At 39.9% G+C, this 13,393-nt stretch overlaps 2 protein-coding genes across 2 annotated transcripts in view; one reads left to right on the plus strand and one right to left on the minus strand.

The window, feature by feature from the left end:
• The window catches only part of LOC124621864 (leucine--tRNA ligase, cytoplasmic), a 157,920-nt gene extending 153,799 nt beyond the window's left edge, over positions 1 to 4,121 (minus strand). The window contains exon 1 of the mRNA XM_047147326.1: positions 3,878 to 4,121. Coding sequence (XP_047003282.1) covers positions 3,878 to 3,880 — 3 coding nt within the window. The 5' untranslated portion in view covers positions 3,881 to 4,121. The remainder of the gene's footprint in view (positions 1 to 3,877) is intronic.
• A 276-nt stretch (positions 4,122 to 4,397) lies between these two features.
• Positions 4,398 to 13,393, plus strand: part of LOC124622462 — a 35,364-nt gene continuing 26,368 nt past the window's right edge. Inside the window, exons 1-2 of the mRNA XM_047148165.1 lie at positions 4,398 to 4,825; positions 4,954 to 5,124. Of these exons, the coding sequence (XP_047004121.1) occupies positions 4,703 to 4,825; positions 4,954 to 5,124 (294 nt within the window). The 5' untranslated portion in view covers positions 4,398 to 4,702. The remainder of the gene's footprint in view (positions 4,826 to 4,953; positions 5,125 to 13,393) is intronic.

Below are 13,393 nucleotides of genomic sequence, written 5' to 3' on the forward strand. Positions count from 1 at the left end.
AAAGTAGACACCCAGCAAATATTCATTATTTATTAATTTGTTAGTGTGCTTTATATTAGTCTCACTGGAGAGTTTTCAGCCTAGTAATTTTGAAGACTGCTTCTTTGATATTCAGAGAATTAGGGACTCGTGAAGAACATAAAGACACAGTTGAAAAACTCTTCACGTGAATTATTTGCGCAAGAATGGAAGGACTGGTAGATGCTGACAGTGGAAAAGACAAATCTGAATTCAGGCAATACTTACCATATGAATTATCTTGGAAGGTGCACTGAAAAAAGTAAACTCCCATTTATTCACTTTCAGATATAGAAGTGTTGACTGAAATTCACTATCTGGAGTTCTGAATATTGAACGGATTTTAAGGTGAAAATTATGGTCAGAAAACGGGGAGGGGGGGGGGGGGGGGCAAGGTTCTGAAAATACACACAAAAAGATGCAGGTGAAATTACTTTATTTGGGTTTAAACCAGCTACATTAACTTTCTTTGCCCCTTTTATAAGGTTCTGTTATACTGGATACTTCGTTTCAATGTTTTTGACACCAATCTGCTTTGTGCTCAATTGCTCCTTACATACGGAGAAACTTGGCTCGACATCTACAGAAACGAGTGCATCGTATCTTGTCAGCATCTGTAAAGTACATTCAGTCAAGTTGCAAAGGTTTCCATATCTAGATTGCTCTTCAAATTTAATTCAAATTTGTCTTTATCAATTCCATAAAGGATTATCGTAACACTTATCAATTTTTTCCCCCTGTTGCTGCTACTCCATGTCTCCTTCCATACTCTGAATCACATCAGACAAATACTTGTAGCCATGCACTGCAGAAAGTTCTAACTTTAAGTCATCGTTGCTAACTAATTGTTGGGCCTGCTTGACAGCTGCTGTGTCCAGCAAGTCTGGGGCACATACGCAGTGTTTGATTTTATCAAAGCTTTTGCACAAGAAAACTGCATCTTATCCAAGTACCCCACCTTGTGATGACAAGTAAATGTGGAAGGAGGAACCCTTTATTTCCTAATACAAATAATGACGACTAGGAGCCTTTAACATAATTGTCTTCAAAGCAACAATGAAATCATTTACTGTGCAGTAATTTTCCCTGATACTTTCACAAACACAGTGCAGGACATGTGAAATACATGTCATATAGTTGACATTGGGGTACACTCCTTTTATTCATTGGAAAGCCAAAAGCATGTAGTGTGCTTGCTCAGTCACCACAAGCCGAACTTTTTCATACTGTATTTCTCCCCTGAACACAGGTCCACACACGAGTTGTGGAACGATTGCTTTATCGTGTATGCATTGAGTTGGTAACATTCAAAATCTTTGCAGCTAACCGTTAGTTTCATGTAACATGAATTCCACTTTATGTTTGCTGATTTCCTCTTACTTTCTCTAAAACATTCTCATAAATTGGCTGTATATAACTTTTTCTCAATACTGACCTTTGTGTATACTTCTCCAGAAATGATTTGAATGCAGGATTGTTTACCTTCTGGATTAATACTATGAAAGTTGCCACTCACACAACAAAAAGACCATCACATATAAGCATTCGGCTTACATAGCCTTTGTCAAAAATTGATGACAGCCGCCCCCCCCCCCTCCTCCCCCCCCCCCCCCCAAACTCTCACGAGATAGCTGTCTCTAGCAGCTGATTGGATTGGATTGGTTGGGGGAAGAGACCAAACAGCGAGGTCATCGGTCTCATCGGATTAGGAAAGGAAGTCGGCCGTGCCCTTTCAAAGGAACCATCCCGGCATTTGCCTGGAGCGATTTAGGGAAGTCACGGAAAACCTAAATCAGGATGGCCGGACGCGGGATCTAGCTGCTGAAGTCACATTGTATATTTCATAGTAACGTTGGATTCCATCCAGGATTTTCCATTGTATGATTTTTACCTTGTGGATTAGAATACCTGACTACGTTAATGAAATAGCAAGATCTGCACTAAACTCATTCAATGACTGCTGCTTTTCAGATCATGAAATGATATGTATCAGAGTACACTGCTTAGATTCTGACTTGCTAAGTTCAATATTCTTTAAGTGTTTGTTGTTCTGGGTGTGTGATCATAGTTGACTTCTGAGTAAAGAAAGAGAAGATAAGAGGGGGAAAAAAAAATCTGTCCAAGCTATTAAAAATGCAGATAAGATGGGGGAAAGGTGCAAAATGTAGTAATCTCACAAAAAGGTGAAAGAAACTTTGCTTATTTTGCTTTGTTTCATGCCCACGAACACATATATTGGCTTGTCTGTGTGAAAACTGCTATACTTTTGGAAAGGTGCTGCACTTCAAAATACTTTCTTTAGTCAGCCGAGAAACTATAGGGAGCTCAAGAGTTCATCTACATATCTTACAGTAACTAGAGTGCAGGTACAAATGTGAAAGGACATGAAAGGCAGTCAATAGTTGAGAAAGGAGTGAGCCAGTGTTGCAGCCTATCCACAATTTATAAGACCCGAACGTTGAACAATCAGCAACGTTTTTAGAGAAGAAATAAGAACTTCAGGGATTACTAATTACAATTTAATACTGCAACGAGAGATCAAAGGCTTTTGATTACAAGTTAAACAAAAGGGATTGTGTCTTAAAACCAGACATTTTAGAGAATAGTCATGTTACACCAGGTGGTGCTGACAAAATTAGATTACAAAATGGGTCAACAAACTCCGTAGATGAATTCTGCTAATTGGGCAACAACATAACTGGTGATGTCCAAAGTGGAGGCAAATGGCTGTATGGACACTTCCTCAGAACCAAGGAACTGTCTGCAGAGAAGTTTTAGAGAGAGAGAGAGAGAGAGAGAGAGAGAGAGAGAGAGAGAGAGAGAGAGAGAGAGAGCGTGTGTGTGTGTGTGTGGGGGGGGGGGGGTGTAAAATACCACAGCCTGACAACAGTTATGCAGGTTTAACTGGATGTAGATTGCAGGACCTATGTAGAGGTGATGTGGCTTTGGACATTATGTATTACCAGCGACAGCTACAACAAGCCAGTCCACAGATTGAAGTCATGTCAGTACTACTAATTGAACCGCTGTTGAAGAAACCTTTCTGCCACTATCCCCAAATTGCAGGTTGAAATTCTGCGGCCGTTCAGTGCTATTTCAGTATTCTCCATCTTGTTTTCATGTTCTTATTGACAGTTGTGATTTAAATTATGATTATTTTTTCTTCGACATCGATGAAATAACCGGTGCCACCTAATACATGAAGAAATATTTCAAGAATAAATACACCATTTGGTCAGTGTTCCTTAGATTAGTGCGTGAAGCCCTTTGTACGTTGTACCTAAACTTCAACACACGATAATATCTGACAGTGTCTGCAACATGTTTTCGTATATTTCATCTTTTATAATCAATAAGTTTAAAAATAGCGGTGCTTATGTGCATGACTGAGTCGTAATATCGTATGAATTAATATATATTTGGTCTTGTTACCCGTAAATGACCCCACTGACGCGTGGCACTGACCGGCTACCATCCCCTGATTTTTGCACCACTACATATATTCGGGTACTACCAACCACTATTACGTGACATAAGCAAAATCATAATAGTTTTCTGGCAGCCAAATTCTGTTGTGCGTTCGGAGTGAGCACATTATGGAAAAATGTCCTTGCAGAGACTGCCATCCGTTCCGAAATATCAACCATTCTTTCCAGTGAGTACAATAAAATACGTATGTGTTAGGAAGAATTACAGCAGATCAAGTGAATAACTGGCACTCACTGCGAAGCACAGTATAATATCCCGTATTGATACTGAATTTGGGGAGGAATAGGGAACATGACTGCTAATCTATTTCCAGATGCAGAAGACGCAAATCTGTTAAGGTCGAGATCGTTAAATAAAATAGTTATCATACCATTTAGATGTGAAACTATTTCGCCACGATTTTTATAAGGTCTGTCTGCACAAACTTCAAACACTGGCACGTGTACTTCCTCCACTTCTGATGCAAGTTTCCCTCTTCCTCGTCATGCCTTCTAGCAAAGCCAAACATTTAAACTGCCAACCTTACTTGGCAATTGTTGGTTTTCCCACTTCATAAATCGCAATAAGTAGTTTATAATAGTTTGAGAATGAAGCGAAATATCTTCCAAGTCTGTAAATGATTCGAAGCTGTCTTATATCAGGCGTTATTATCTGCTTTGTTTTATTTTATTGTTAGCTAATACAGAGGTCAAATTTGGCTATTCTGAAAACGAAGTCAAATTCAATTTGAAATCGTAAATTGAACATAACAGCATCATGTGTGTACAATGAGTAAATTTAGTATGGTCTTAATTATTAAATGGCACCGTAACATTAATTGTCAACATACTTCCAACATAGCTTTGTAAAATATAAGTACTGAAATCTTGTGTGTAGTGTTTGTTTTGGCCGCCGCCACTTGCGCCCTCCATCCAAAATAATAAATCTCAGTGCCTCAGCTGAGTGCGGTCGCACGAGAGTTTGTGGATACAAATTTTGTTTAAGTTTGGATAAGTTTCAGAACGAGTGATTTGATTTTGATGTCGTATAGTTTGGGTTGGTAACGGAAGGAAAACTTTGTTGTGTACTTAATGCGTCTGTAAACAAAATAATCTGTTGATTGTATTGAAGTGCCTCAGTTTCCACCTAGGGGGCCTACGTGACGTGTGGTTTCTTTGTTTGAGTTTTTTATTTCCGAATATAATTAAAGCTCGCAATGCTCATTTCATGTAAGTGTTTGAATGTCACAATCGACACGCAGAGTTCAGAAATAAAAGACGTTATTATTGCTAACCTGGGTCTGAATGCCGATGAGGAAGCCGATAAATTTTTCAAGGAGGTATTATTTATCTTTCTTTTTTTTCAGAATTCCATCGGTTGATATCAGATTATTGACGAAAAAAATGAGTACCCGAAAATGTTCGTAATGCATTGCATAATATTTACACATACAATTCTTTATTGCAGACGATATATGCTGTTGAGCATGCAAGAATATCAAAAATCCAGTCCTGCCTTGTGCAAATCAGATGCATTGGAAACTGGATAATTAACTTTTGTTTAAACTGTTCGACAAATACTCACGCTATCAGGAGGGATAAAGGAGCAGCGTTTATTCTGTTCACCAAAGCTATGTTGGTATGTATCCGTACATATGAGAGATTCAAATGTCACAATGAATGTGGTATTTTCTAATAACATTCATAACTAGATATCCCCACTTCTTGAATTTGCAGTAGGATGAGATTCTGATGTTGAATCAAAATCTGGTACAGTCAGTTCTGTAGCTATGTTGCAAAGTGAATTTGGAATGAGATAAATTTTGAATATGCAGGAAAAACGTCATGCTCTGAGCATGCTGGAAACTTGTGTTGGTCAATAATGGCAATATGTGGACGAAAAATGACCAGGTCAGAATGTGGGAGTGACAAAGACAAGAGGCAGGGCTTTATTGAAGTGCAAATTTTAATCTTCAACCTCAGAGGCAGTCACTAAGCATTTTTCTCAACTTTCAACATTTTTTCAGAGAATATTAAGTAGTCATGATGTCAGTAAATGCGAAAGGAGAGAAGATAATATAAAATCAGTAAAGATGAGAAACAACCAGTTTCAATAGTGCTTGTTTTCAGCAAACACCAGAGAGGACCTTGCCCTGTTCTTGCTAGTCAAATACGGACTAAAGTTATTATTAAAGTCTGTTGTCGTTGGAAGGGAACAATTTCTGTGCACCAAAATTATGTAGGCTTATTGTATAGCTGATAACACACACACACACATATACACACACCATTATCTTCCCTCATGCACGACTATCACAACATATTGCACCAAAAACAATTTCTTTAATATGGTGTATTACTGAAATGATAGGCCTGTCCAGGACCTTTCATCGCATGCGTAATTTGGTTGACAGATTAAAATAGATTTTGAAATGATACTGTTGCACATAAGAGATTATCCCTTGTCCTTGTCTTCAAGAAGTGCCAGATTTAATTTGCAAAGAACTCTCGTAAGTTTATGCGGGTGCTACAGGGTTTGTGTGCCAAACTGATTCCCAAGTGTATAGTGACTGTCATGATGACAGGAGAGTGGGTAAAAGTTACGTATTGGATCCCTTTGCACTTTTCAATATGGCACTGACATAAACATTAAGCTCCACTGCTGGTCAGTGTGTAACAACAACCGTTGTTTGTCTTCTTTCACATTTGTTACCTTCACCAGTTCGCAACCTGATTTTTCCTTTGACCTAACCTAGACCTCGGGTTGCACTACATATCAGTCTGTCACCACAACAACGATTTTGTGGGGAGGGGGAGTGGAGGGCGGTTCTAGTACAACACTTTAATCGGAAAGTGATTGACATGATACATCATGTACATTAAAACACACACACTTAGACTGAGTGGGGTGGCACATTCATTAGCACACTGGACCTGCATTCAGGAGGACGACGGTTCAATCCCACGTCTGGCCATCCTGATTTAGGTTTACTATGATTTCCCTTATTCGCTCCGGGAAAATGCCAGGATGGTTCCTTTGAAAGGACACGACCGACTTCCTTTCCTGTCCTTTGCTATTCCCGATGACCTCGCTGTTAGATCTCGATCCCCCAACCCCCACCCAACACACACTTATTTCTGCCACAGAATAATATAAATTAGTAGTGTGTGTGTTTGCAGTACCATATTAGTTTCACTGAGTCAAACAAAAGCTATAAAGTTTACCAGCTTTCAAAATTTCGTTGTCGTTAGAACTTTTTTTTTGTGTATTAGTTGCTCTGTTTCTATTCATGCAGAAGATACTTTAGTGTATCTTTTTCAGAATGTAGCTTAATTCTGAGCTTTTGATTCTGGTTTCTAAATAATCTTTATGAATTGTGGTTGATCATGCAGAGTTCCAAAAAAAGTTAAATAGTGAAAGTCTAAACATAGTCAGAGTATTTAGCATCCATGATTTTAATCCCACTGAATACCATTTGGCTAATTGGTCTGAGTTATCTTTGCAACTAGTTACCTGCACTCATCTTTTATGAATATTACTTTTGTCCCCAAGATATATTTCACTTGTTCTGTTTCGAGACAATTATAATTACAAATTATGTCTGCTGTCAAGCTTTGGGAAATAGATGTGTGGTCCAGATGTAGCACAGCTGCCTTAAGTGACTGCTTGATATTAAACATGATTCTGTCTCTAAAGGGCTGCTGGAGTGGAGGGGCTGAGGGCAGGGAGTATTACGTGTATTTCTCTTACAGTTTGGGAGCAGTATTGTTTATATTGCTGTCCAGCCATTGTGCTGTAGGGTTTCTATGGTTACATTAAATCACTTCCATTGAATGCTGGGATAGTTCCTTGAAAAGGCTGTACCTAAAGCCTCCATATTTGTTTCACTGAACTTACCGTCTGTCTCTGATGACTCTGCTTTTGACAAGACATTAAACCCTGACGGTCCTTCTTGTTTCCTTCAGCTTTCCTTTATGTGTTATCTGCACTGCTTTTGTACTCTTTAAAAAATTTGGTAGGTGTTGGATTTTATTTATCAGATTTCTCATCCAGCATAGAACATAGTAATGTTATTCTTTATTGCATCTTCATTGTACAAATCCCACCTGTTGGAAAAACTCCTTATGCAAATATAACAACAATGGAAATTCCTGGAAAAAATACATAAGGTGCATTGCACATAGAAGCACTTACAAAACAATAGTATTGACACTAGTTTTTGAGCTTTTTATCTGTCTGTAGTAGAAGTGCATACATTCACACACACAATAACTCAGACACCCAACTGCACAAAACCGTGATCTAAATATTATACCTATGTTTTGCAGGATTTTCTTTCACTTTCACTACTTATTTTAGTTGGATTTCAACCAGTTGGTTTAATAGAAAGACCATTATCAACCAATTAGGCATGTAAATTTCTTGTTTGCATTTCTCAAGCCAGCTAGATTTTACAAACCACTACCTAAGTTGAAAAGTGTCAAAGCCCATTCCTAAAGAGGTGTGAACTACATTCATACGTCAGAAGGTAGAATATTTAATGGAATAGACTTACACTAATATGTAAATATAATATGGGGAAACATTATATTTAGTTGCCTACAAGATTTGGTACTTTGCTCACTTAAAAAACTGTGGTATTTGCTGATGACACATGTGTACTAATAAATGGCCAAAACGTGTTCATATCAGACACAAGCAGGAGAATAATGGCCAAGTTTACAACTGGTTTTCTTTTAATATTATAAAAACTCATAGTATGCAATCTCAAACAGCTCAAAATGTCTTACAGATATCAGAAATAGAAATGAATGGGCACACACTAGGTGAAGCTACATGAGTAATGTTCCTGAAAATCAAGACAGACAAACCGACAAGGGGAGGCCGCCAATTGTGAAATTCAGATTCGATTCACACTGTGCATAATAAAAGCTCATGGCCAGAGGTGTAAAGTGGCAAAGCACCAAGATGCACTTCTCAGCCGTTGTCGAGAAAATCGACAGTTAAAAGAAGCCGTTGCGGTGAAATTCTCTCTACGATTAATAATTATCTGCAGAGTCGTGGCGCAGCGGTAAGCGCTCGGGTTCGTAATCCGAAGGTCGCCGGATCGAATCTCGCGCCATGCATACTTTTTTTTTAATTTTTTCAGAATGTCAATCAGGTATGTTTCCCAACAGATATTTAAAAAACAACTGTTCTTGTAAAAACGCAACGTTTATCAGATGTGCTCGATGTCGTGCTGTTTTCTGCTTTCCATGTTTCTATGATAACTATCACTCTGGTCCGTGGGATACTACTGCTACTTCCGGTCACTAATTGTTAGTTATGTGCGTGTGTATACCGAACTTTTCAATAAATTGTATCCACTTGAATACTATTTGTGATATTGTGTTTTATTTCAAGTATTATTTTTCCACGACAAACGACTTTCAACAACTTATTATGTGCATAATTGTTGCAAGTGATTGCCGGGAATTTTTTTTATATATATATATAGACACACACACACACACACACACACACACACACACACACACACACACACACACATTTGAAATACAAATAATAAAAAAAGTTGCATGGCGCGAGATTCGATCCGGCGACATTTAGATTATGAACCCGAGTGCTTACCGCTGCACCACGACGCTATAAAGAAATTGATAATCGTAGAGAGTATTTCACCGCAATGGTTTCTTTTAACTCGATTTTCTCGACAACGGCTGAGAAGTGCATCTTGGTGCTTTGCCACATTACACCTCTGGCCATGAGCTTCTATTATGCGCAGTATGAACTGAATATGAATTTCACAATTGGCGACCTCCCCTTGTGAGTTGGCATCAGCACATGTATAAGTTAACAGAACTGTTCTGTGGCGTAATTTTGCATACTTTCTCCCAATAGTTCCCTGCGGCATAATCCTCTGGGACTGTTCAGCTAAAGTCAACAAAGTACTTATTCTACTGAAGCATACAATAAGAATGTTATCTGATCCACCAGGAAGTTTCATATCAGTGCACTCACCGCTGCAGAGTGAAGATTTCATTCTGGAAACATCCCCCAGGCTGTGGCTAAGCCATGTCTCCACAATATCCTTTCTTCAAGGATTGATAGTTCTCCAAGGTTCTCAGGAGAGCTTCTGCGTAGTTTGGAACGTAGGAGACGAGGTACTGGCAGAATTAAAGCTGTGAGGATGGGGTATGAGTTGTGCTTTGGTAGCTCAACTGGTAGAGCACTTGCCCGCGAAAGGCAAAGGTCTCGAGTTTGAGTCTCGGTCCGGCACACAGTTTTAATCTGCCAGGAAGTTTCAGCTTCGTTCTGGTCCTGTTCTATGCCTCCTCAATGGCAGTACTGCTATGCACTTCAGTGCTGCTCATGGCACATTTTTGGCTTATCAATCTTACGATCTCTTCCCCCCGATCTTCTGGCTTTGTGACATTGGTCACTCCAGTATGATGATTGTGATAGTGATCAATTCCTGGTAATCCTGTTACTTTTTTGCCACTGCCTGACATACCAGTTACCACAATTTGTTTTTCGAAGAGCCAGTAGGCAGTTACATACTTCTGCTGCTACCTCCAACCCTCATTGTCAGGTTGCTCTGACGAGGTTGTGGGATATGACTCCAGTTCAATAACCTGCACCGCTGGAACTTTTATTCGTCTTCCTTCAGATGCTTTCTGCCACCGGCCATTCCCATGGTGGACCAGAGACATTGCAACAGTTATTCAGAATCATTGTAGGGCCCGCAACACCACATGTGGCATCTTTCTCAGGCCATCCTCCTCACTAAGACCCACTACCTAATTTAGTGCAGTAAGAAGGAATGCTGGAAACCCTATGTCTCCTAGTTAGGACCATATGCCTCTTCCTCCCAGGCATGGGGCAAGTTTCGTAGTGACCTGGGTTGTCAAAGATCAACTACTGTTCTGGGTCTCGTCCTTCAGGGCAGGTTTTGTACCACAGTTCTTGCTGAACACCTAGCAACTATTTCTGGGACAGCATCAGCATCATCATCATCATCATCTTCTGACTCGGCTACCTTTCTAGTGCAGAAACAAAGTTGAGCACACTCCCCTATGTTTCATCCCCCTTGTCCACCGACCAAGCCAAATTATATAATGAACCCTGAAGTGACTGAGAACTGCTGTAGGCTCTGGCCTTGTCTCATGGTATGGCTGTATCTACTACATGTGTCCTACTGTTCTTCTTTCGAAGATCTCTTCCTTTTACAATGCTGAGATAGTTTCATCATCCCTCTCCTTATGCCAGGCAAAAAGCCAGTGTCTGTTGACAATTACTGACTGATTGGACGGCCTCACCAACATGCTGTAAAAACTGCTTGAATGTTTTTTTTTTTTTTTTTGTCCCCCTGTCAGAGTGGTTTCTGGGAGGGATTATTCACAATCATCTGGTTAGCTTGGCTTTTTCTAAACGCCGGCAGCTCATCACAGTCTTTTATGCCCTACTTAAGGCATACACCACCATTTGGCACTATCACGTTTTACTTATCCTCCACGATAGTAGCTTTCAAGGCTCCTTACTAATATTTATTTGTCAGATTTTATCCCACCAGTAGTTCTGGGCTAGAGGTGGTGCTTCACCTAGCCTTTAACAAGTGTAAGAGAATTACATCCCACAAGGACACATGCCGAGTGTCATACTCTTCCTCATTGTCGTGAATGGGCTAGAGACCTATGTCTGACCAGCTGAAAGTAGGACCGATCTATTCCATGGCCCTAAAGCTTACTGGACCCATGATCTTTCAGTTCCCCAAAGGTATCATGGTGCTACTGTCATTTACACTGACAGATCTAAAACCATTGATTGGATGGAATATGCTTCTAAATCTCCTGCTGTTCAGGAAGAACATTTGTTACCTGGAACTTGTGATTCTATGGCACAACAGATAGCCATTATCAGAGCCCTACGTTTTATTAAACAAGTCTCTCTTGACCACATTTTTATTTGCAGTGTCTCAGTGAGCAGTCTTTGGGCCATTGATCACTGTTTGTTGTCACCCTGTGATAGCTGCTGTTCGTGGCCTCCTCTGTGGCCTTAGTTGTACTGCCTGCTCAGTTGTCTTTCTCTAGGTCCCAGGACATTTGAGTATACCAGGGAATGAACTAGCTGACCATTTGGCTAGAGAAGTGCTACCTCATCCCCATACTTGCTTTGACAGCCCCAGATGCAGATAAGGTCTCTGCTCACTGGCAAATGGAACTACTGCTGCATGGCACTCCTCTTTCCTTATAGAGCCTTAAAGACTGTACTAGTATACTGGTGGAATGCACCCTCCTCGTGGCCCTCCATACTAAGTGTGATCTTTGAATTCCTTGCCTCTAATATTAGCAGACAATTCAGACTGTTGAACTGGTTTCCACTTTTCTCCATGATAGAGGTTTTTAGTCTCAGATATTAGATTTTTTAACTACCTTCAGAGCAGGGCAGGGTGATTGGGGTTAGGGCTTCTCCCGCTGCACGGTGCACCTAGGGGTCCCCAAGCCTACCAAATTTGCCAACTGCCTCTTCATCCCTCTTTTACTCTATTTTAATTGCATTCAGATGCAGTTAGCTTCTGTTTCTGGTGATCGTATTTTCTATTTTAGTGTTAGTGTACTATTATGAGTACTCTTTAACATCTTGACTGTAATGGATCAGGGGTGGTATAGCTGTGGATAGAACAGCACCAGTTGTGTGCAGTGTGTCTGGGACACATGCCTGCTGCCTTACCTGTTTCTCTCGTCTTGCTTTTGTTATTGACAGTCCAACTGATGCTCACTACATTTTTAGCCTTCTCACTTTTACTGTTCTGAATCTCCCTACTGAAAGGTATTATTTGCTCTATAACTGTCTTTGTCCTTAATTGGGTTGTCAGGGGGTGAATGCGGTGGAGTTTCTCTCACCACGGATGAGTCCTGTGAGACCGTATGAGGTGACCTGACTTCTCAGTAAATTATTCCTCAGCTTTGGCATCTGTATTGCCTTTAGTGTTTCAATCTTACCACTTCTATGTACTTTCATCATCAGAACACGTTCCTGGTGGACATTACTAATGCCAGATGAACCACCCCTGGGCTGAGTGACTAATAACCTCCTTGTTTAGTGCCTTAACCCCCAACTAACCAACCATCTATTTTGAGTCCTCTGTTGTTTATGATAAACATCAATGATATTGCACTTGCACTGTCTGAAAATACAAATTTTGTACTTTTTGGAGATGACAAAAGAATAGAAAGAAGAGATAGTACCTGTTGTCTTTACAAAGTACTTGAAAATTTCAACAGATGAATCAGTGCAAATTGATTATCATTAAATTGTCACTTCAAAGAATACAGTATGGAGAGTCTTGGTTGAGCAGAAATTGCACCCCTAGAAACAATAAGACAAATTGTAGATCTGAAGATGATCAGTACTTTGTGCTGGTCTTGACTGTAGACTCTCAATGTACAAATGTAACATACTGCACATACATAGATGAATGTCCATGTTATACAATAACATGACTGTGACAATGGTGTACAAAGTACCTTTTGCCATACACCACAGGGTGGCTTGCAGAATATGGATGAGGTTCATTGGTAAGATTCTGGGAAATGCAGTCAGTCTACAAAGGAGGCTGATTACAAAAAGTGTGTGACCTGTACTAAGTAGGACTACCAGGTGGTATTGAATGTATGCGTATTAACAGGCTTCTTCGACACACAGCATAACATCATAGAAATATTGCACAACCTGACCCAGCAAATGCTTGATGATAGACACTGACTATCCCGTGACAGCCAACTTACAAAATTTTAAGTACCTGGACGAAGTGACAAATCTAAGACTATATTACGGCTTCCTAAGTATTGCTCGTGTAGGGATTGTGAACACAATATTAGACTGATTACAGTGGACACAGGGACAC

This window comes from Schistocerca americana, chromosome 7, assembly GCF_021461395.2.
Source record: "Schistocerca americana isolate TAMUIC-IGC-003095 chromosome 7, iqSchAmer2.1, whole genome shotgun sequence".
NCBI lineage: Eukaryota > Metazoa > Arthropoda > Insecta > Orthoptera > Acrididae > Schistocerca > Schistocerca americana.